The sequence below is a fragment of the Pezoporus wallicus genome, unplaced genomic scaffold (genome assembly GCF_028554395.1).
Source record: "Pezoporus wallicus isolate ANWC-B61680 ecotype Strahan unplaced genomic scaffold, APGP_CSIRO_Pwel_v1 contig_8108, whole genome shotgun sequence".
Lineage (NCBI taxonomy): Eukaryota > Metazoa > Chordata > Aves > Psittaciformes > Psittacidae > Pezoporus > Pezoporus wallicus.
The window spans coordinates 1,555,156-1,580,353 of record NW_026638088.1 but is presented as its reverse complement, the minus strand read 5'-3'; the positions used below and the strand labels follow the sequence as shown (position 1 = coordinate 1,580,353).

Below are 25,198 nucleotides of genomic sequence, written 5' to 3'. Positions count from 1 at the left end.
CACAGTCCTGCACAAAAGCAGGAAGCACAAAACCATCAGAAAATAAAGCTAGCAGAAAACCAGCAATGTGAATTTTCTTGCTCTTTTAAAAGCTTGGAGTTCAGCTCCAAGTGAAGCATGGGCACAGGATCAGGGTCAAGCATTCCCATCAGTTACCTCACTCAGTTCCCACTTATGAAAGCTTTGCAGAATTGCTTTTTAATATTGTGCCACAGCTTTTTGTCTTGCAATAGCAAAGGGACCCAAAACTAAAGTTGATCAAAAGCTGTAGCAGTGCTAATACTTCTGTAAGGCACACCTTTCCAAAGGCTCTGTTACCAAGAGTTTGGATAGCATACTTTTGGGAAGATTTTCCAAAACAAACAAAAAACTCACTGCCCCAAAGAGGCTGAACTTCATGGCTTCCAGCAGCACTGGAAAAAGAAACACAACACCCACATGGATTAAGTGCCAAATGAGGTTGCAAGACACCTAAAATGTAACACTATAATAAATTGTCACTTCTCAGCAACAATAAAAATATCATTATTTTAATTAATACTATAACGAACGACTTTCACTACAGTGCCAGTCTCTTACTGGCTCTGTAACAGTATAGTTCCAAAGCCTGTATTTTATTGCTTACATACAAGAGATCGTATTTAAACAGGTTCAGAGCAAGAATAAAGCAATTCACAAGGAGAAAAATCAAGTAAGTAGAATAAAAGACTCTCTCTGCTTTAACATCAAGGTGTTCTTCCCTGTCACTCACTTCTTCCTACCCCCTCACCTCAACTCCTTCATCTCAGGGCATTTCTGCAGAGCCAAGCTCATGAATGTTTGAAAAGGCTGATCAATAACAAGGGAATGGGTGAACTGTCCACCTGCAAATTACCAAGCACATCATGAATATTTAAAAAGCCAACCTTAGAACATGGAGCAGGCCAGGGCTTTATTAAGAAAGATGAAATGGTCTATATGAGCATTGCCACACAAGGTCACTCATTTACTTTTACCACCAGCACATACAGGCAGCTCTTTGGATCAGAGGGTACAAAGAGGTACAAATTTTCCCTTTTACTAAGGTTTATTTCAATTCATGGTTATGTTTGAGACTATCCACAAACATATAAAATTTATTTTGGTCTTATAATACTGGATCCTCTTATAATGAGGATCACAGGTAAGAGATGTTAATGGTAGGCACCATTTACAAACCGGATTACAATTTCTCTACAATAAATACTGCTTTGTGACTCCAATGGAGCACAATGCACATCTTTAAATATATGCATAACCAGGTTCTGAGCAACTTCTGCTCCTCAAAGAACTGTCTTGTGGATATAACGTACATGACAGAAACAAAACCCACAGATGTGACTCTTGCGGGCAGTGGGCAAGTACTTCACCTGAGCTAACAGTGAAAAGGAAAGTCTTTCATTCCATTTTCAGTTGTAGCACAAGCTTGTTTTACTCTGGCCTCAAGTTCCTCACCTGTATCACATTCACTGAGACTATATCAGCCATATCCTCAAGACAGCTTTAATGCACAAGGATGGTTACAAGTTATACAGTAATACAGCAAGCACAAAACTGAATATTAAATGCTAGTGACTAGAAGACCTTAAACTTTCCAAATTTGAGGAGCTACCTGCAACATATCTCCTTCATTTTCTTTTTCTTCACGTACCTTTGTGACTGAGCAGCAAGCAGCCCATATGTCCGCAGAGGATTGTTCATAGTGGTCTGGTTGGGGCTCCCAAATTTGGATTGGCTGCTCTGCATGTGCCACCACTGTCCCAAGCCCATCAACCAATGCTGCGCGAACACTTGCTGAGCCAACGTCAATTCCAACATAGTATTTTTCTGGAGTCTGTTTCTTACCGTGCATTTTTAATACAACCTGTCAGGAGAAATAAAAAAGGTGTTAAAAACAGATAAAATGACTGATGATGGAAAACTGTATACAACAGGATGAGATGCTGTAGAGGCAGTTCGCTTATTTTTTTCAGTAAGTCTTCACTTGGCATTTAATTGCTTTGAGTGCTCAAGTTTTGCACTACTTGTACCTTTTTTATTCAAATGTCTGTGTGTAAGTTACATGGCACAGAAGCTCCTGAAAAGCAAATTGTAAATGTGCATGAATGCAATCAAGGAAATGAGCTGTGGTCATACAGTATCATGTCTACATAAAGGGGAAAAGAGAGAAGGAGATAGGAAGGGAAAGGTACAGTTTCAAACTCAGCAGAAATCAGGAGCTGGTGCTTTACACAGAAGGGATATTTCAACCCAGAAACTCCTGGGATTTCCAGCATCAGATGCCTGCTAAGTTGAATTCACCTCTAGAAAGGACAACAAAAATCACCACAGGTATGTCGTTGCCTCAGTGCAAACAAATTACACTCCTGAAAGCAGTGAAAGGGGCGGTGCGATGGGCTCAGCTGAACCCTCACCTGAAAAGGAAGGACAAGCCAAGAGCTGCTGCCTCCCGTGCAGCCAACCAGCTCCTGAGTGGCATATTCCTGCTGAATGAGCCAGCAAGTCAGGCTGAATGTCTGCAGAACCTGAACAGTTTGCCTCCCCCAAAAAGTGGCCTGATGCTGATAATTTTATGTGGCATCTGGTACACCTTACCCAATTTGGGGGAGGGAGGAACCACATGAAGAAAAAACTGGTTCAGTTTTTAAAAGCTATCCAGCATCAATCCACACCATTGTGAAGATTCAGAAAACTATTTGCTGAAAAAGTGTCTCTGGCAACCTACAAGAACAGAGTGAGGTTAATTATTCACACTGAGTTGCTTATTTCACTATATTACGGTTAACTATCTGACATTTAATACAGCAACAAATGCACTGTACTCAATTTCTCACAGTTTGTCCCTAATTAATAGTTAACATCTACATTTTAGTCAAGCTGGGATGATACCAAGGAAGAGCTTATACAAAGTATTTGAAACATCAGACAAGTACCAAGGTTAGTGTTCATGTGAATCGTTAAGCCTCTGAAACACACAAAACTCAGCTGAGACATAGCTTCTGATTTCCAGAAAATGGATGGATCAATTATGATGTGATGAATACCCAGTATTTACACAGCATCAACATGGCTCTACCTAAAAACAGCCCACCTCTCCCAAAGAAATGACCTGCATTACTTCTGTATATGAAAGATGGGTTGGGAGGGCTATAGGCAAAGGGGGAAAGATTTGGGAAGCACTGCTTAGTAATACAATATGATTACCCACATTTCAAATTAATCCTGGGGTTATTTTTAATAACTAGAATTTAGCAGCAAATATACCAAAAGCCTGATAGAAACAGCAGTGGAGCAGAAATTGGTGAAAGTCCTCTCCCTTCAGACAATACTGATCATAGAGGCACATAAATTGTACTCAACTTTGGAAGCAATGTTTTTTACTTGTTTTATTTCTACAAGGCAGAAAACCAAACCTTTCTTTCCCCACTACCAAAACATCTTGAGTGCAGGTCAACATCTATCCTTGGGTATCACTTTGAATCACAGAATCAACCAGGTTGGACTTGATGATCTTAAAGGTCTTTTCCAACTTTACCCCAGGACTGCCAAGTCCACCAGTAAACTATGTCACTAAGGGCCTCCACATGCTTTTTTACCAATTCCAGGGATAGTAATTCTACCAGTGCCCTGGGCAGACTGCTCCAATGCCTGACCACCCTTTTGGAGAAGAAATATTTCCTAATCTCCAGTGTAAACCTCCCCTGGGGCAGCTTGAGGCCGTTTCCTCTTGTCCTGCCGTTTGTTACTTGGAAGAGACTGACCCCCACCTCACTACAACCTCCTGTCAGGCAGCTGTGGAAAGCAATAAGGTCCCCCTTGAGCCTTTTCTTTTCCTGACTAAACTTCTCAGTCATTCCTCATCACACTTGTACATCAGCTCTGTTGCACTTTTCTGGCCCTGAACATAGTATTGGCACAATATAAGTGGCTGTTCACATCTACAGTTGGCTTGTAACCACCACTATGGATGGCTTTTACAAATTTATAATCACTGAGATTTAGAGGTAGCAGGTGAAATAAAGAATTAAAGAAAGGGAGACCCTTACCTCAGAAAACTCCAAGCATCATTCCAGATAATAACTAAGCTAGGCAATAGCTGAATTACAACAAAGTTTAATTTAAAACAGCATAAGCCAACACTTTGGCTAAAGAAACCTGCCCAGCTTTCCCTCATCCTGCCCCTTAAATGGTTCATAGAAATGTGGTTAGTCTGTGGAGATGCTGCCACAACCTGTCCCATACAATCACTTTGTACTGCCTGAATCTACCATTCCATGCCTAGACACCACTGCTGGGGGCCAGGGACAATTTTTAACTTCTCTGCTCAGACAGCATCAGCATGAAGGAGTCCTCTCCATCACTAAAGCTCCTGAGCAACCTGGTACAAACCAAAGCAGGTACCACACCACATTCTGCACCATGGCAGGGACACTAGAGGAAGTTGTACAGAGCGTTAACTTCTAACAACATCAGAAACAAGACAGAAATCAAAGCTATAGAACATACTGCAGCACTGATGGCAATACTAGCTACTCTCTTTCAGCACACTGATTCTCCCCAGTAGCTTAGGTGCAACACACACTAATCTTGTTAAGCAAGGTCATCTGTTCAAGCAATGAGCAATCAGCTAAAAATAATGGTGTGCCATGAGCCTAACACCCAGGAATACTGGCAAGAAAGTTGGCTTTATTTTCTTGGCCCTGGCTCTATGACCTGGTCAGATTAACAAAAGCTAATGCCTCTGACAGAGAGAGGACAATTCTCCTGATATCAGTGATTAATACTGCATCTGTCAGCTGGGGATACTTACAGCACTCTGCATCTTCCTTTTAGCCCTTGGCTGTAAAAGCAGTTTTAAGACATTCTTTTCAACAGATGATGATCACTTTTTAATTCTCCTCACAGCTTAAGAGGCTGGCTGCAGATGCTGCTGGCTACTTGCAAGAAACTGTACTATGAAGAAATTGCCTAAGACTATTCCTGATACTGTCTCACGAATTTCCCTGTTTTTCCCCTATTTCGGCACTGCCTTTAGCTGCTGACTCATAAAAGATGAGAATAAACCACAAGCTGCAAAGCAGATAATTTTTTTTTAACATAGGCAAATCTTTCTTACTTGCTTTTCACAAAATACAACTAGAAAAAGGAGTGTTTTACATCCTGCCTCCTTCTCACATATACAATGTTACTCTAAATTTTTATTTCTCTTCCTTGTATGGCAGCCTTGATTTTAGCTCATTAATGTGTTTTTGCCACTTGGAGAATAAGCTTAACAGATGTTAGAGCATTAAGCTCATAGTACCTCCTACTCAGCACTTAAAATTATGGCTTTGCATTGGATTCTTCCCACAAACATTTGAAACCTGGAACCCAATAAGCCCATGTAATGTTTACTTTCCTTTTTTCCTTACTAAGCAACCAGGATGTGCATGTGCGAGTGACTGGGCAGGAAGCAGAGTTTGTTTCTATGCTCAAGCAGCACAGATCAGTTTATGTGGAGCCACTAGTTTAATTCTGTAAATCAGTGCACATAAGAAAGAGTTAAGTGACAAAGTCCAAACTATTTTAACTGGTCTTTCTCTGAGTAAAGCTCACCTAGATTTACAAAACAGTAGTTCGATATCTTACCAAGAAGGGTTCAGAGTAAACATTAATCCCTTTTTTCAAGCACTTAGTTACTGAGGCTGTTCAAAGTACAACGTCTCTGCAATACGATCTCATCTGCTGACAAAACCACGATTTGATGCCAAGGTTTCTTCTGGAATACCAATCACTTGGCATGCCACCTACTTGTCAACCAGATCCACTAAAAGTACTGTCATCTTTAGGTTGTAAGTATTACCAATTAGGGACTCTGTCCACAGGTATCTTTCCAGTACCTGAGAACTCAGCAGTGAGGTTGGTCGAAAATCTTTACCCAAAGTACTTTAATAAGAATTTAAAGAGAAATGTTACCATTCAGTTTTGTTTACAGGAGATTCCTTTGGTACAAGAGGAAGCTCCAAATCAGAAATGAAGAAACTCTTTAATGGAGTTCAGAGATAGTAGAAGATCCCAGCACAAACTTCTTGCTTTGGAATCTGGACACCAACTTTCATTGCCATGCACGAAAGAAAACTTTGGTCTGGATTTTGTATCTACTGGGTTCTTAGCATACAGCTTCTGCAGTCAATACAATCATGAGGAAAACAGTGAACCAGGAAAACAACTAAAATAAAAAGCCCTAAAGGTCCAGTCAGACAAGTCAATTCCTTGCACACGATATTCCTAAGACACCAAAATGTTTGATGCATATTTATGGATTTCCCGTGGTGAAGAGCAGTGGTGATAATACCTTCTACATCCCTGAAGTATATCTACCTCAGGAAGCCTGGCTTCTTGAAGGAAAGAAAAAGGCTTCCAAAGCTTCAAAGCAACTTTGCCTGTTCATTGCAGAATAAGGGCCTCACATTTACTTCTTATTTTAATTTGAAAACAGAAAGAAAGGGAGAGAGAGGGGAAAAAAAATCATTTTAAAAAGACAATTCCAGCTTGACTGTGTTAGTCCAGGACTATAACTACTAATACAGGACAAGAAGCCAAAATTCTCTCCAAGCACTAAAACAGCAAAGGTCTCTGCAAATCACAGCAGGGACAGAATGGCTTTTCAAACAAGCATTTATGATCAAAGGGCTACAGCATATGATAAATATTTATATGGCCCATTAAATAATAGTCTGTATAAATATTATTCAAAATGTGCATGCTGGAAACCACAGACTTCCCAGTTTATCCTTAAACAAATGTGCTAGTTTTCCCACATAAGCAATGAAAAAAAGGACAGGAGAAACTGTCATTTGCAAAAATTTCTTTATAAAAAAATGAAAACCCTTAACATTGCTTCTTTTAATCTAAAAGCAATGACTAAGCAACCAGAGGACTGCTTCATTACAACTATTAAACTCAGTCTGTCCTACCTTGCTACAGAGTTATCAAAGTGCCAGGACATACCTTTGTTAAAGCTACAGGAGAGGAACGCTGCCCACTCACATGAATGCAGGCTGGAGCTCAGCACAAGTATTTATCAGCTGTAAGTATAGATTTTGTGGTACCGTGTTTAAATCCAAGGAATTCTGAAGGACTGGCATGTCTGTTTGAAACTTTGATCTTTGGAACGCTGCAGGCTGCCCAGACCAGGGGATCACAGATAAACAGTATTTTTTTAGTAGTGCAGCTGTGCTTTTCTATGGATTACCAAGCATAAGATTAACAAACTCAAATTAGGCTTTATAATCTTAGTGTGAAAAGATCTAAAAATGTTTAACAAAAGCTCTTTTTCAATTGTAGGAGGGCAATAAAACCCAAGAAGCAGGTTTTGATATTATATTGGAAATTCAGAACTTTGTTGGCTTTCTAGAGTTTTGGTAAGCCAACAAAAGTGGTGGTGGTAGAGCAGCAATCTCTTCTTGAAGACAGTGTGCTCCCTTTCCTCTTCCAGGTTCTTTAATTCCTGTTTGGATGTGAAAAGACAAAGGCAGCACATGTCTGTGTGGGAGAGTGGGAGCAGATGGGGAATTCAAATGCTATGTTGAAGGGCAGTACTAATATAGAATAATACCTTTAAAATGCCCAAGGGACTGTGCTATAACTATCAACAAGCATTTATTTTTCAGCTCCCCAACAGCAAACAAAACAAAAACAAGGAACAAAAGCACACCTCCTCTCCCCTTATCCCTTTCCAAAACAGAAACACGTACATGCAGGAGATTGCTGCCTTAGGAATGTGGGGACTGTGTTAACAATAACAAAACTGGAGCAAGTTAAAAACCAAACTGGAGCAAGTTAAAAACCAAGCTGGAGAAAGTTTGCTTCTCCATTAAAAACCAAGCACTTCAAGGTTATTTCATTCATTCTCTGGTGAATTCTGCAGAGCTTTCTCACACCTCAGAACAACAAAAAAAACAGCTTCAAATACTGGAAGAGATCTCATTTTAATAGAATCAGACACCAACTCCCAGTCCCATAATACTTACATTGTTCCACAAAAACCTTCCTAAATGTTCCACCAAAACTTTTCTAATTGCCCCCCCCCCCCCCCCCCCCTTACACTGTAATCCATTCTCAATAAAACCCACCACAGGGCTGAAAATATTCTACTACTTTCTAGTATCTCCTTTTCTCTCTATAAATAATTCACTATGTACTAATCTTCTGTAATGTCTCTCCATATGGGTGTTTTTTTCCCCTCTATCAGTGTCCAAGACAAAGCATTACTTCATCACTGCCTTCTGCCCTTTAATTGCAGCTTTTGTATTTTAAATACTTTCAGGCCAAACTACTTCCACCTGCTCTGAAATAAAACAAGACATATCCCAGTTTACCCTGGTGTAACTGATTAGCAAAGAAAGGAAAATGAGTAAGCAAATTATTCTAAGAAATGAGATCCAAAATTGATTTAGTTTCAGCTTCTACTGCCTACATAGCTATCACACTCATGAGCAGAAAGATGACAGCATGACCAGTGTCAACAAATATCAAGCTCCTAAATGCAGAACACAGCTGTTTTTCCCTATAATCTGCTCTAGGAGAGATCTGTACTAAAACAAAAAAATGATGCTCTCCTTCCAGTCTTGAACTCGCACTATGGGCAGATACAGCACATAGTACTGTTGATCAAGTAAGAGCAACAGCATTCTGGACCCTGATGAAAGAGAAGAGCACGGATGCAATGGGTCAGATGAAGGGTCCAATTAGTACAGTATCCTGCCACAAACAGCAGAAGCCATAAGAAAAGCATATGCCTGCCCTTTTCATCCAGCAATACTTCCCCAAGACACCTTCTTCCTCCTGCTATCTATAGCAGAGGCACTTCCTGAGCCAGAAATTTTATCTTTAGGATTAGCAGACCTTGAAGGATTTTTCCTCCCTGAATTTGTTTGTGCTCTTTCTGAATCCAGGGAAACTTTTGAAACTAACTGCAAACTACTGTGGTAATGAGTTACAAAGTTCTGTGTAAACAATGAATGAAAAAGTCCTTTCATTTGTTCTGAGCATGCCACCTGCTAGTTTTGTTTGATGTGCCTGAGTTCCAGAGCTAGAAGAGACATTAAGCAATGGCTCCATATTTACCTTCTCCAAGCAGTCACGATTACATTGCATTCTGAATTGGCCCCAGAAGGCTCACTGCAGCTGTCTACTGACCATGGCTGATGAGCTGAACTGACAATCTTAATGTGGTCAGGTATGTCAAAAAGCATTTTTCTGCTCTCTGACTGTTCATGGATGTGGCAGTAATTAAGTACCATAACAGAGTGCAGTAGTCCAGTACTAATATGCAGCTAGTAATGACCCCAAGACTGCTTTGGGCAAGTAGAGATACTGCTCAGAGATGCCCACAGCAGAAAAATAACATGCTGGTGTCAACTGAGAGGTGCTGCTTTGGAGCACAGAGGTGGCTACGGCAGGCCAGGGATTTCAAACCTCAAGCAGTTCCCAAAACACTTGCCTTCAAAGTTGGCTAAGAGGAATTCAGGGGCTCCTCCCTTGGAGAAGACTTGGCTACTGCTCACCCTGGTTTTCTTCAGAATGAATATCAAGGCACCCACATGTTTTTTGCATGCTCTGATAGGCCCTGCATCACAACAGGCATGAGAGTAACACCGCGGCGTGCCTCGCAAAGCTGCCTGGGCAGAGACAGGCTGTGAGGCCAAAGGCAGACCGGCTCTCACTCTAAGGTTAGCAATGTGACAGTGCCTAACTGGGCTGCCCCGTTTGCTCCCCGGCCTGTAACTGTGCTGCACAAAAGGAACCAGGACAGCTCCCTGCTCCACTGTTCACCTAACACCAGGAACAGCAGGAAACAGCTGCAGAGAGGAGCTCTCAGGAAAAAGGAAGGCTGAGCAAAGAGCCACAAAATGAGAAGACACAATCTACTAGGGAAACCCAACAGCTCCAATTCCCGCCGGGGCTCTCTTGGCTCTGCTTGGACTGGACCATCACCTCAACAGCAGGGTCTGATGATGCATTCATTGAAGTCAGTGGCAAAACTCCCAGCCATATTAGCAGTTCAGAATTAAACTCTTGACACTTGTGAACATCGCAGGTGCACTCACACGTCTGCAGCATTTTGAATGCTTGCCATAACCCACAATTTGTCAAACAGAGGAAACATTCATCAGTTTATGCCAAGACACAATTCTCACGCTGGAAAACCTAAGGAATTAAGAGGGTATGTAGCAGCACCCTTTCTTCTCCACACCCTGAAAACAGCAACTGATAGAATTCACGTACACCAACCTATTTAGGTCCATTCCCTCCTCCTCTGCAGCTGCGTGCATCCCTAAAGGCTGTGCTAATGATCTGGCAGACAGACATGTCCCAAATGACACTGCAGAATGCTTGAAGCTCTGAAAGGAGACACTATCACAGTTTACATTGACTGTGAGGGGGAAAAAAATGCCATCTGATTATTACATAAATTCTAGCTGTAACAGCTTCATGACTAGTTGAAAGGAGGTAACAGGCTCCAAAATGACAGATGGACCCAAGTGGTTGGATACATCAGCTTCTTAACCTAATGCTAAGGAAGATCTTTCTTATTCCAATGTCTTTATCACTTTAACCTATCCCATGCTGGACAGAAAGAATAATTTCTACCCATTGCCAGTAAAACAGACTCAGATTCCTCTACTGTGACTTTTGTATTTTTTCATTTTCTTCTAGGCTACAATGGCACTGGAGAAACAAATTAAAGACAGTAAGCCAACAAAACACACAAAAACGAAGCATACAGTAAACACACCCCTAGCGCAATGATGTTAATTCACAAAATATCTGTCTAAACTATAAAACACAACTTGGAGTAGAATGCAATTTGAAAGGCTCAACTGCAGTTCATGTAACCATACACACACAAGCTTTAAACTGCATTCCTGGAGCAAACCGCCTCGGCATCAGGAGCTTCAGGTTGGAGAACATACTCTTACCTGGCACCCTGGGTAAATAAAGCCATTCTGCTACTGTGGACACCAAATTCACCAGCTGAAGTTAATGCTGATAACTCTTAATTGCATCTGTAGATTCCAGTGCTACATCAAGGTTGAATTTGGCACTAGCTGTGGGATTACGTATCAGCAGATCAGTATAAAAATAATTTGTTCTGAGTTCACAGTTTTATGAAATGACAAAACATCAAAATTAGCATTCTGGCTGAAATCCACTGCATTTCCCATCAAGGCTTACACATTTAAGCAACATCTGAACCAACTGTCTATAATTACTTCTGGCAGATACTGGAACACTTAGGCCAGCAGTAGAGGCCATGGCGAAATCAATTTTTAAAGACATGCTGTAAACCACTTCTTTCAAGATGCTCAGCCCAGAGCAAATGTGTCCATAAGCCAAATCCACGGTTTACTATACAGTATTTGTTCACTCTTGCATAGTAAAAGCATGAGAAGAATGACAGCCCTGAGTAATCTGTCATTTTAAAATTAAACATTTATTTGGGCTGCAATTACAAAAACACTAGCCCTGCAGTTGCTGTCACAAGCACTTAAGGGGAAGTGAGGTTTCACATTAGTTTAGGTTAAAAGAAACACAACTTCTGCACCAAAATCAGATATCCAGATAGATCATACATGGGTAACCTGTCTATATCCCCTTCTTTACAGTGAAAGAAGAACCACATCTGTTCATCTGAACCCAGTGAGTCCTCTTCCTTCTCCCTGAATACATAGCTGTGGGGAGTATGTTGGTTGGTTGTTTTTTATCAATGTAAAATCTGCCTTCTTAATGATCCTATCAGTCTCCCAATTGCAAACTCCCACAACGACAAGCCTGAAAGGGTATCAGGCCAACACCTCCCTCTAAGTTCCCTTCAATGACTTTCTCAAAACATCTCACAAGTCAAGAGCTTGTAAATTTGCTTGCCTCCAACAGCTGAAGGTCACAAATTCTGTTTCATGCTCAGTCTGAGTACTTTCCCTGTCACACATAGAAATACAGAGGGAAACTCAAGGGGCAGCTCAAGACACCAGCCAGAAAGTATTAACAAGAGGCAAGCAACCAGGCAATGCTGACCACAAATTTCCCTTTGAAAATGAAGCTCAGAAAAACATTTCTACCAAGGCTATGCCACTACCCATGATTTTGCACATCTTTGATATTCTAGTTGCAGGTACCAGGGAAGACTTTCAATGTGAGTCATTTGAAAAGCCCAAGATACAAAACAGGAACACACAGGAAAGCTACTGTGATCCTCTACTGTAAATCTACGAGTTCTCAGGAAACATAAATCTCCAACAGAATCAAAAGAATGCTTAAAGGAAGAATGGCTTAAGAAAAGAAAGACTTGTGAGGAAGTACAAGAAAGAAAATCAGTAAGAGCCCATATTTAGAAGAGGACAACTTATTTTTATTTTTTTTCAAAAAAAAAAAACCAACATTTTAAAATGATAATTTAGCTGAGGACTGTTAGAAACACTGGACAGAGTAACAAAAGTGGCTAAGAATTCCCATAAAAACCTATCAGCATAGTACTAGTTTATTTAGTCTCTCCTGACACTATAAATTTCTTTTTGCTTGATCCTTTCAGCTGGGAACAGCTGTCACTACAAGAACCCAATTCCCCCATTTTCCTCTTTCATCCTATCCCATCCCAGTAAAATTTTGTTACCATATACCAGCACATATTCCTGAAGGGGGGAGTTATTATTTAAAGACACTTTACAATTTCAGTATGCTTTTGTACTATATTTAAGTACATTTAGAAAAAAAGTTAATTTCAATAAATTAATGGTCTTCCAGGATGAGGAAATACGCAAGGACAAAAAATAAGACCACCTTCACAGTAATGTGTCTGTTTATTACTTTCTAAGAACCTCAGAGACAAGAGCCCTCTCTTCTCCTTTCCCTAAATCTCTCTCTTAAGTGTCCTCCAGAGAAGAAGCACTGATGCTAAACTTACTAAACTAGCTAACAAGTCCCAGGCACCTCAGTTAGAGAAAAAATCTGCAAAGTCACCAGTTCCTAACCGGCCCAAAGCACGTCACTAGTGAGGAATACAGCTGGTATGGTGAGCCTAGCACGAGTAAATTCCACCAGGTTACTAGGATGGGCTCTATGCCAGCCCACAAGCCTTATGAGAACTCAGGAACAAGTGCCATGCAAAGGAGATGGTGCTGCGAAGGTGTGAGAAAGCAGAGCTGCAATACAAGGAAAGAGGGAGTGGTAGAAGAGAGCAATGAGAAGACACCAGTGCCAGCAATACCTGTGCTGCCTGGAAACTACCAATTTGAGTAATGGCAAGACACATTTAAGGAAATCTCCCAGCGACCTGGAGGATTAAGAAAGTACTTAAGTGATGTACATGTCCCATCTGCCTATGCCAGGTCACCTGACTGCTGCCATTTAAAAAGGCATCTGAGAACCATAGAACGGTTTGGGTTGGAAAGGGCCTTAATATCATTCAGTTCCAACCCCCTGCCACGGGCAGGGACAACAAGGAAAATGGTGACTCCTCTGCCATGGTCCACAGGAGGAGGCACTGGGAAGAAGCTATGTGCTTTACCCTTTGTGAAACCTTATGAGCCTCCCGGGGCGCTGCGCTACCTGGAGCCTCTCAGGGCTGTGACAAAGGGCAGACCAGTTCTCATTAAATTTAGGCCTTTTATATAGGCTGCGCTGTGGCGAAACATCAGCAAAAGCGAACTTCAGGAAGCCAGGCGGGGAGAATTGACAATAAATCCTGTAATACCCCACTAGCAACGCAACAACAGGCTCTGAAACTGATTCGGGCCAATTTAATCACGCAGCCAACGCGCGGCCTGCGGGTGCAGCGAGCGGGGCTCCCTGAGGAGAAACCCGGGGGAGCGGGGAGCGCGTTTACTTCAAAACCACCGCAATCGCGACGGCGTTTCCCAGCCAGCAGCACCTCACGAACGGGAGCGGCGTTCTCCGAATGCCACCGCCTTCTGCTTTGAGCGTTGAGGGCCGGGCCGGGTGCCGTTAACGGCCGCAACGGCCGGCGGCGGCGCTGAGGGAGCGCGCGCAGCGCTGAGGGGCGGCACCAGGCTTGAAACGGGAAGCGGCGGGGGAGTCTCGGCCGCGTCCTGGCGAGCGGCAGTCACTTACTTGTCCGACCTGAAACACTACAATGGCAGCGCAGGGAGCGGGCTACACAAACCGCGCTTTTCCTGACAGGACGATTTCCTGACCGCCGGCCGCTGCCGGGAAACCCGCCGCGCTCCCCCCCCCACGTCCTCCTCCTCCTCCTCCTGGTCGCGCTTGCGCTGCCGTCCCCCCTTGATGGAGCGGAGAAGGGGAGGCGGGAGCCGAGCCGGGCCTCCCCCGCTCGCCTTTGAAGGCTGCGCCGGCCGGTGCCGGCATCTGGTTTGCATTTGGGGGCCCGCGAGCGGAGCTCGCCCCGAGCGCTGTGGAAGGGCTCTGCTGTGTGTTAGGCGTAACTGTCACGCCGAAGGCTTGCCCTGGAAAGCCGAGCGCGCACTTGTGCCCTGTCAGGAATTCAAGTGATACGAGTGGTTTTGCCTCGGAAAGGGAATCGTATTTCTCCTTTATTTAAAAGCGACTAGAACAGAACCAAGGGGGTGGACGGGGGGTGGACTCTTTGTTGCTAAATCGTATTTCTCAGCCGAAGGCCTGCTGCCCTTCAGGAGTGCAGAACAGAAATAGTGGGGGTTGCAAGAAGCCCCCCTGAGAGCCAGGGGAAGAATAAATAGAGGGAAACAAGCAGAAGGGTATGTCTGGAGTGAGGACACCCCCCACCTTGACCCGTAAATATATAATCACTGTCTACATAAATGACTGCAAGCCATGGGTTGGATGTTCTGCTTGGGGTTACGCTGCTTGAGAGGTTTACCTGTAAAGCTGGAGTATTCCTGATGTGAGGAATGAAGAGATTTGCTTAACATGAAGGGAGGTTGGGACAGCAGGACGCCCTCCATGCACCCCTTGAACCCACAGGCCAGCAGTGGCAGAGCACTCCTGCAGTGGACAGGATCAGACCCCACCACATCCCTCCATGACCCATTTAGGGAGGAGCACATGGAAACCCTCACATTACCATCATGTCCAAAGCGCTCCTAGGGAGCCAACAGGGATTTTTCCCGTTATCCCCCATATATTCTCCAGCAGGAAATCTTGTAGCAAAATTAAAGCTCCCTTGCAACATTTCCAGAGTTCTCCCACTTGGGCCCAGGCAGAAACAGTACAGGAACAACCTTGCTCAGGGAAAGATGAGTGTTGTCTCGTGGTTGGAGCACAGGGTTCGTGGTCAGGAGCTGTGGGTTCTCATTCCAGCTTTGCCACTGAATCATTCTGAGAGCTTCGCTGGCCACTTTGTGTTAGAAGCAGTTAGTAATTTTCCGTAGGGATGATTTTCTGATGGAAAACACTTCTACAAAACCAAAATCTGGGTGAAAATCAACTTTCCATTGGGAATACCTTGCATCTAGGCAGGGTGGGAAAGGACATTAGACCCAAACTGAATCATTTGGTGTTTTCTCACATTAATCCGCATGTTTTGCACTGAACAGATAGATCTTCTTAAGAAATACCACCCTCCTGACTGGAATTCCAAGTCAGCTCCATGCACAGTGGGAGTGTGTGCTCTCATGCTCTGCTCTGCTCCCCGGGAGGTCTGCACCTCCTCTTGTGGGATGCCGATTTCTCTCTTGTGAGACGTGCACATCCCAGTCTGAGTCAGACCAGTCCAGGCATGCGGGCACCTGGCCCATGGGAACAAATTGTAGTGTAAGGCTACCACCCTGACCAAGGAAGTACACCACAGAGAGTAAGTATAGAGTTCAGAGACACAAACAAGCTGTTTCACGTTAGCTGGGTGACCCAAAACAAAGTACTGTGCCTGTGGGTATACCCAAGTGTTCATTTCAACTGAAAAGCAGTAAACTGAAGCACAGAAAAACGGACCTAGATGTGTTTTTACTACCTCTGACCATCAAATCCTATAAGCCTTTTCATAGAGCTCTGGTTTATAGCTCTTGCTCTTCACCCTCCCAACTACCTCCCTTCTTCGCTGTTTTGTTCCAGGATCCTATTCCTCTGTGCATTAAAAACAAATTACATTATTTCTGTCTTCATTTACTCCTACATTGCTGACACTTTCTTTTCATATAAATGATACTTGTTCTCCTCCCACAGCGTACTTGCAGACACATTTAAATCCCTTCTTATCTTTTGTTTTGCCAAGTTAAACATCAACCGTTTACATTTTCTTTCATAACAGCAAGTCTGGGGTTATCTAATAAGCTTTCCCTGCACTTGCTTCAGTCAGAATTCACCCAACACAATGTGTAATGTTCAAAACAATGAGACCTCGGCAATAATAATTCTCTGTGCACCCTTTTAGTTACAGGCAGGGATTTTGCCTTTTTTATACCTATATCACATTAGTACCTTGATTTATACAGATATTTTTGCTCCAGTAAATAGAAAAAAATAGTTATCTGTCTGTAAATACAGACAAATGTATTAATTCTTCCTTAAGACATTTTTCCATTTCATTATGCTTCTTTAGCAGTAGATGGTTTCTTTCCAAGAGGGTGATAAATGAAGATATTTTCAAGTACAACTACAAGATCTCCAGTCTCCAAAATCAAAGTCCTGAAAATGCCTTTTTTTATACTGAAGGAACCAAAGTTTAGATTACCACGTATTCCCAAGACCTCGTGAGGCTTAATTCATTACTCCTTTGAAACATTCTGAAAGCTGAGGGTTAAGAGGTGTTATATTAGTGCAGAATAATGATGATTGATTAATTTGTGCTTCATATCAGATGCAGGAAGAGTAGATATGAGTGCAGCGAATCCTCTATAATCTCAAAATCTTTCTATAAACCTGCAAATATCTTGTAGGTGCATGTAGTTAAATGGAACACAGCCACTTTTTTTTCTGCTTAGAGCGGGGGTCTTGTAGTTTTGCTTCAGATGCTACTGCTTCAAATAAACCTGCCTTTTTTTTTCCATGATTCTGATGAGATTCACTTCAAATCTACCCTTTTGCCTTTTCATTACAGAGTAACTACTGAAAATTCCATTTTAAATGTGCTGTCTGTGAGACAGGATCGTTCTTTTTTTCATTATGAACAAAAGCCTGTATTTCAAGCTGTAAGGATACAACTCTATGTAGTGTAAATCAGCGTTGCTCTGAGATGGCCCGCAGTCCTCTCCACCAGCACTGCAGAACAATTTAGTGGTTTTAGATGACAGTTGGCATCTTTGAAATATTCTCTTTTGCAGAACTAGACTAAATGTGACACTTGCTGGAGAAGAAATCTTGCATAAATCTGTCTAAAAAGACTCAATCATATTACTTCACTAGCAGTGGTAACCTTTGGAGGCCAAAGTCCAGACAGGTTGAGAAATGGAACATGAGTACATAAAGGTGACAATTCCATTAACTGCAATCAAAGAGAGAGGTGAATGGTGAGCTAAAGACAAATGACTTCTTCTATAAAGAAAAGAAAATATGTGTGTGAAGGGGAAAGAGGCAGAATGAACATTTTCCAGCCTTGTCAAGGAAATAAAGACCCAGTCCCGCTCCACTGAGATCAACACAAAAACATCTCTCAGCCTCCCTGGCCCAGCGTTCCAGCCTCCTGTTGAACTGTCATTTTAGGAGAGCACAAGTACACAAGTGAGACACCCCAATAGAAAATGTCCTGCTGAATTGCCACCATAACCCTGCTGGAAATGCACATACTGGGCCTAGCTTTGCAGCCAACAGGGCATTCTGCAAAAACAAGTGGGAAAACTGTTGGCATTTCTAAATCCAGTGATTCAGGATTCTCAAATATACCAGAGAAGGTGTCACAGTGCAGCGGGATGTACTTCAAACCCAGACAATGAACAGGAACGCCTTTGGGGCATTCTTTTGGGTCCCAAACCAGAAAGTCTGGGTACATGTTGATAACTGAAACTACCGTCAGAGGGGGAAAATGTGTTCTTATGCAGGTTCAGCACCAAACGTTAGCATAGATAAAAACAGACTGTTGGGGTGTATTCTCAGCCCATACCCTTCAGCGAGGGCAAGAACAGCATAAGCAGCATCACTAAACAACTTCACATTACCTGAGTGTTTTTAGAAGAGGTGGAAGCTTAGACACTAGCCATGCTGGCCACTGAGCTGCTTTGCCACACTGGAAATAAAACCACAAAGGGATCTAATCTGTTACCTCTCAAATCTAAATTTAAGATAAAGAGGAAACAAATGAAGTAAAATCTATCTCTATATACACAATCTCCTCTTCTTTTGCAGTTTTCCCACTTACATGTGGCATTTTCAAGAATTTCTATGCAGAAAACTTCATCCAAACCAAATCCATGCACCAAAACAATAGAAGCAGGTAAGAAAATTGGTTTACTTACAGAAGCAGAAATAGATCTTTGAGCACTTCTACTTAGTATTGATTAACATAACAACTGAAGGGAAGAAGAGATTTATAAAGGGTCATATAACACATCCTTGCTTAGGCACCTGAGGGTGGTTTTCACACTCATTTTGAGGCAGCAGTATAACACTGGTATATGAAATAGAAGCTGAGGAATGCCCTGGATGAAACGCTTACCAAATTATTAGACTAGGACTATTTATTCAAACAGAGAAATAGGGAAGTAAACCCCAACTGAATACTATGCAACAAGAAGAAGGGGTTTTTTTGAGTGTACAATAGGAAAAAAAACGAATTTCCTTTGGGAAACTTTTTCTGGTTTTAAACAGAGATATTAAGCTACTCCTAGATAGTAGAGCAGCCAAAAAAGGAAATCCCTGTTTTACACGGCTCTAAATATAGGTAGAAAACTAATTCAGATTTTATCAATGTGTGACCTGTTTCCTTACGTTTTGGGCAGCTCACCTTTTAACACAGGAGTCAGAAACCGATACAAACAAGCACACAAGATCGCAGGCTCCACCAAAATTCCAGTGTGTTGCCCAGGGCCTGTTCCTGCCCGCCCTCTCGGCTGGATACCAATATTCTTTATTCTCAGGGGAGTCAGCCTTCCAAAAAACCACTTGGCACTTGAGTCAGGGCTGCTTTGTTTTCCTAACGTTCACGGCAGGCAGGATGTTTTCTGACTCTGGTACCCAACAGTGGAGCATTCCAGACAGCACGGGGCTTTTTCTTTCAAAACCACACTGCCAATGCCATAAGAGTAAGTGAATTTCTGTGACACAGTGTGATCCTGGAGGGGGGGGAAATAGAATGACTTTGTTGCCATACAGGGATATGCAAAAGGAAAATGCACCACTTGCCACCTTTACAAACTCCTTCTGTGGTGTGAATGCCGGCTCAAAGTCATGTCTTTATCAGCTGGTTCCCCTTTGGGAAGTCTGCCAGATCTCCACAGAATAGGTTAAGAAGACCCCCCCATCCTCCCCAAGGGCTTGGACAGAAATGAAGCCCACTGCTGCAGAGGTGCAGAGGAAGTGCTCAATGGTCTTTGCATACACTGGTCCTGTACCTGTCCCTGTTGCCCGCATGTGAAAATGTTCTGCTTGCTCCCCAGAACAGATTCTGTCTGTACCCACACAGTGCAGGCACCCCTACAACTTTAGCATATGCCTTTAATCCTAGAAATATGAATTTAGCAGTACCATTTCTATTCAAGTAATTCCTGAGATCACTGGTGTTGAGGGCAGCTACAGCTGTGCAGCCTTTGCCTTTGGAACAGAAAATACAGTGGTGAGGACTGTCAGGTTACAGCTCAACAAGAAGACTGGAGGACTTGGACAGAGCCTTGGGTGACCTGGTTTAGTGGGAGGTGTCCCTGCCCATGGCAGGGGAGTTGGAACTGGATGATCTTAAGGTCCTTTCCAACCCTAACTATTCTATGATTCCTCACTGACCAGAAGCAGACATACAGCCCTGCTCTGCCCACCCTCCAAATCCAGAGGCAGCTTAGCCAGAGACATCTTCCACCACAGCTCTATGCCAAAATCCAGAGGTGCAAAATCACCAAATCACAATCTGTTTTGCTGGAAAGGAATTTCACAAGCCAAGCTGTGAAAATCCATGGAGCTCCTGAAATTTCACAATGCCTGACATCCCAGGAAAATAATGAACAGAGGTGAAATATTTTTTGCAACATCCTTTCAAGCCTTTTTCCATGTTGACCAGCTCACGTGAAGTACTTTGTTACAGCGGTAAGACATCACACAGTGATGCCAAAATCTGGTCAGCACGTAGAAGGGTTGAAGGAGGCTCAGCCACACTTCAACCAGCAGCAGTTGCCGTGCCTGGGACTTGCTACAAAAGGCAGATCATATTTTGCCCTACAAATTCCCAAATGAGTGAACACAGTCCTGGGAGGCACGGTACCATCAGCATCTGTTAACTCATAAAAAATATAATTGCCTGCTCTCCAAGGGTGATTGTTAACTGGAATCTGTACTTCCCAGATTATAAACAACACGCAGCCTTTCTCCTAAACTCATTGCAAAACATACAAATGATGCTCTAAAGCCAGCACTGTAATCCTTTACGATCTGAAATTGAACAGGGACTCATTCAATTACATAAAAAGAAGTTTGTGGGCTGTTCAGCCACCTGCAAATCATACACAAATAAACCAAACAGCACTAAACCAGGAATAAAATCACCATATATGTAGCTAGTTCCTATAGCAGTTACATTTTCATGCTCTGTATACAACCCAAAACAAACTGTCTGCTTAGAATTAAAATACGATACTGTCTCCAAAAGTCTTGCCTCTGGGGAGATAGTTTTCTACCACAGGGCAGATTCAGCCCTGGTGTAGCATTTCTGATTTCCATGGAATTACACCAGTAAAGAATTTGGCCCAACATCTTACCCACACTGATGCAATTCAAATTTTAAGGCACAGTTATGGGGTTTCCTCCTAAGTGAAGCCAAGTTTCTGGAACAAGGGAAGTCTGTAAAAGAAACCGTTGGAGGGATGGTTTAGTCTGGCATTTAGGAATATTCACATAGTAGAACACGTCACGGGATTTAGTTTGTACGTCTTACATGTTAGAATCCCTTACTTTTATATCTTTCCTTACAGATACATTGCCAGTAGGTAGTCACAGCAAAACAGAATAAAACCCCAAGAAATGTAATGAAACAATTATAGACAGCCGTGAGCAGAAAGAGGATCCAGTTAATTCTTCTTCATCTTTGTTATATACATCTATTTCCCAAACTTAATATATTGCCTGAGCTTGTAATATACGATTAACAGAATGTCTGCACCACTCAGGGCTCCGGAGAAAAATGTAAAGTGTTAATTCCCCAACATTTCAGGTAACTTTAAATATTTTGGGCATGACTGTGCTCACACAGTGCTTTGGATTTATGCTTTGCACGACAGATGGAAACGGGAACATGCACACTGATGCTCTCACTGATGTTGAAAACTTCTGACTTCTGTGCAGAATCAGAAACAAAGAGCTATAACACTTCCCTCCTCCTGGAGCTAACTTGGCCTTCCCTAAAATCATACAGCTTTATAGGTCATGGCCCAGAGAACAGGAGTTTCCCCAGCTCTTCCTGCAGTGCTACACGTACCGGGCACCGTGATGGGGGGCAGGTTGCAGGCAGTGGAAATGTGATGCTGTCAGAGGTCAGAGTGGGAGATTATTCCATTCCCTCTGCAGTTGTTTGAGCTGCCCAAACAGCATGAAGCAGATGCCTTGGTTCTTAAGGCTTCCTGGGAAAATCAACACTGTTTAAAAGCCATATCAGAACCAAAACTATGGAAAAATAAATCAAGCCTGGGTCAAGAGAGATGAAGGATGCAATAGCTTTTGACAGCAGTGAACTGGTAAACGATGGACCCAATGTTGAGCTCTCTGATGAGTCAGAATACTCAGCGCATCTCATCAAAAACTTCTCTACACTATTGACATAATATTGACATTAAGAGGGAACACAGAAAAAGAACACTCAGAGGTACATTTTAGATTACCTATTTGCATTCTTACACTAACCTGACAACCATAAAGCCTTAGGATAAATCAAGTGGAGCAAATATTATCAGTAAGTTAAAACATATCATCTTGAAATATGTGTCCACAAGTTAAGAAAACCTTTTGGCACAGAAGACAGCTGCAGTACAGAGTTTCTTCCTTTGTTAAGCACAAGCAGCAGATTGAAACTGCTTCAAGTATTCTTTAAAATCACATCCTGGTTGCTTATGTCTGATTGTTTCAAAAGTAGGAGGAGTATGAGACTCCGAGTTCCATATGAGTACGCAACTCCACCCTCTGCAAGAATTGCTGGGATTGTTGCTTAGGAGTGTGATCCAAACATGAGACTGTTACCTACACTATGTTGCAATCATGGAAATAGGATGGGATGGGATGTTCTAACTGACGCCTTGTCCTCATCATCGTGACGTACGCTGAAAAGTCGTCATCATGTTGCGAGATGCAGGACTGGAAAGTTAGGATGGCAGATAATTATTCCATGGACTGCAAACATTTCCCTTTATGGAATCCCAGCCATTGAGGGTCAACAGCTAAGAAGCAAGCCCATTTGCACAACTCCACCTGCTAGAGCTATGTGTGGCTGCTGAGAGCCCAGGGACCTCAAATTAAAACTGTGTAAGTGCAAAGGAGGAAGCCTAATGTACAGCAGTTAAAATACATGGAGGCTTTGGGGGTTTTGGTACATCCAACATTTCAGATCACAAAACATTTGCAATTTGGTATTGCAAGCATTTTCCCTTCCCACTGGAACATGAATTTATCATAGAGGAATACATGGCACTTGGATAGTATCACAGGCTGGTCATTTTCTTCCTACATTAACTTCCTCTCAAGCAGAAGGAAATCAGTGTCACCAGTGGTGAGGGTTGTCTTTGTTAGATTGTTATCTTATACCATGTATAAACTGACAGAATATCTCAAGTTGGAAGTGACCCATGAGGACATACTCCTACTAAAGGGAACCAATTCAGAGATTAAGGCTAAAGATCTCAGTGGTATTTTTGGCCTTTAACCCTGGCCTTTTCAAGGTAATCTGTATTTCAGTAGTGGCCCATAATATTATCTGCATTTGTAACCTGTTGCCTTATTTATTCCACAGAACTTTGCACAGAGCCCCCGACCACAGAGGCTTACTGACTGCAGCTCCTACCAGCTCAGCTTTCAGAATCCATCCCAGCCATTTGCAGCTTGTGCAGCATGCAGAAACCCACACTGGTCCTCTGGGTTGAGCAGCAGTGTTCTGATTACCCACTCAATGTCCTTTACATTGGGTAACAGGAAACCAGGGGATGAAACAAGCTATTACTTTCAGTGTCTAAGGTCCTGAATCTGTAAGCTGTAGTTCTAGGGGGGTATCTGCTCTTTGACAACACTTCCTATATTACGTTTCAGCCAGGAAGATGGATGTACCTTAGTTAAAGTGAGTCATTTACTGAACCTAGGCCAAACTTCGAAGCAAATCTGGGCCAGTTGACTGCCTCAGGAGGAAACCTGGGTTTTGCATGAATTAGATGTGAAAATAAGCAGAGCCTGACTGACATCTCTGAATTCCAACTGTAAGGGTAAAACCCAGCAGCCGTGAGCCTCAGGCATGACAAAAATGAGGAGGGGAAAATGAGGCTTCCTGTCTCCCCTCCGAGAGCCAGAGAGACACATGTTACTCAGAACTTAGGGTAAATTGTTAATTATTTATACACTAATTAAGCAATGTTTCTAGAATGTCTTACATATGTAAATTGCTGTAAATACGCTTACATTTTTCCTGCAGTCTCCAATTAAACCAACTTTCATTATAGAGCAAAACAATTCCATACCAACTTGTTACACCAGTTCTTTAGCCAGGCAGCTTTTCAGCTAATGGCCCCAGCTCAGACTGCACGACTGTATTTCTCTGTGGAGCTTTCAGTCCTGGTTTGTAGTTGTTTTAATTCCATCACAGATCACATTCTGTTTAATGATAATTTGATTTTGCATTGCAAGACCCAGATGTACATTAGGGGGTCACAACCTTTCCATTTATCTCTTAAAGTAACTATTTTTTCCCCAAGTTCCATCGGGTTAAAACAGTTAGCAATTTTTCTCCTTGAAGTGTCCCTTCAGCTTGGCCAAGATATATAATAGATCAATGTAGCTACAAATGCATTACAACATTAGTCATCAATTAGTTTTAAACCATCGCTGCAATATATCATTGATCTCGCTTGCTGTAGCACTATTGTGAACATTTAATTTTTTAAAGGCATCTTGGTGTTTTAACCTGATGGCTGCAGCCCCCTTTTGTCTCCTGTGCAGACATCTCCTCAAGGAACAATAAAAATTAGATTTGTTTGACCTGCACTCAGGGTTCGTTTCAGCGAGATGGATTTTAATTGCTCTGCCCAGTCTACCAGACAGCTTTTATGTAATATTCCAGACATTTACGCACTGTCTTTTCCCTTGCTGTAAGCAGGTGTGTGTGCCCACAAATGCCTGTAAAGCAGCGCTTACAATTCGCTTCACATCTCCGACAACCCTCTGGGAAATTGCTTACTCTGAGATATCACTGGCATCAAATTAAGGGCTCCCGGCATTGCCACTTCTCTCCTCCTAATACCATTTTCTTTTGTCTTTGAGATTTATCTTTCTGGGTGGCTAATTCCCAAAGGACTTTGCTGAGGACTGTGTTCCTTGTGCTTGGGTTGTCATCACGCAACGCAGATGACTCACCTCTGCATCTCCCAACAGTGAGAACGTGTACGGAGCCTTACCTGTCTCTCCCAAAATCCTCATTGTCCTTCTACCATTTGCAGTACATTTGACTTAGATGAATGGCTCGAAAAGGTTCATGTATAAGACAACTAAGAGAAGCACATCTATGCCACAGTCGTGCAGTATCTTGAAGGATCTCTAACTTCAATTAGCAAGTCACGCGAGCAAGTTATCACAGCATTGACTCAGAGCCTGAAACAAACACTCTGGCTTCTCTGCCAGCTGGGAGTAGAGGCAAAATGAGCTCACGTTTGCCCACGATGAACCTTATTTGCTCCAGCTGCTCCATCAGGCAGAGGAGAACCTCACGCAGAGTTCTCTCCCTGCTGACTCTCCTCTTCCATGGGTGATACAATCTGAAGATGAGGTCCTCTCTTTTTCTTCCCCTTCCTAAAAAGGAAGATTTGGCTGTCCTGTGAGTTACCAAATCAGCAGGAAAATATGGGCCTCCTAAGCAGTTATTTGT

General features: G+C 42.6%; 1 protein-coding gene and 1 long non-coding RNA gene across 15 annotated transcripts in view; one reads left to right on the top strand and one right to left on the bottom strand.

Annotated features, from left to right (window-relative positions):
• Positions 1-25,198, bottom strand: part of FGGY (FGGY carbohydrate kinase domain containing) — a 323,114-nt gene that overhangs the window by 128,615 nt on the left and 169,301 nt on the right. For 11 of the 14 annotated variants that reach the window (XM_057409298.1, XM_057409300.1, XM_057409297.1 and 8 more), the window contains one exon: positions 1,670-1,882. In XM_057409298.1, the coding sequence (XP_057265281.1) occupies positions 1,670-1,882 (213 nt within the window). Of the gene's footprint in view, positions 1-1,669; positions 1,883-5,973; positions 6,110-7,008; positions 7,262-14,130; positions 14,212-25,198 lie in introns of those variants that run through there. The other 3 variants (XM_057409302.1, XM_057409304.1, XM_057409303.1) reach the window with 3 other exon arrangements.
• Positions 15,398-23,216, top strand: LOC130599113 (uncharacterized). The gene is made up of 3 exons (XR_008972158.1): positions 15,398-15,808; positions 18,292-18,379; positions 23,084-23,216. It is a non-coding gene; the product is annotated as an uncharacterized LOC130599113 (long non-coding RNA).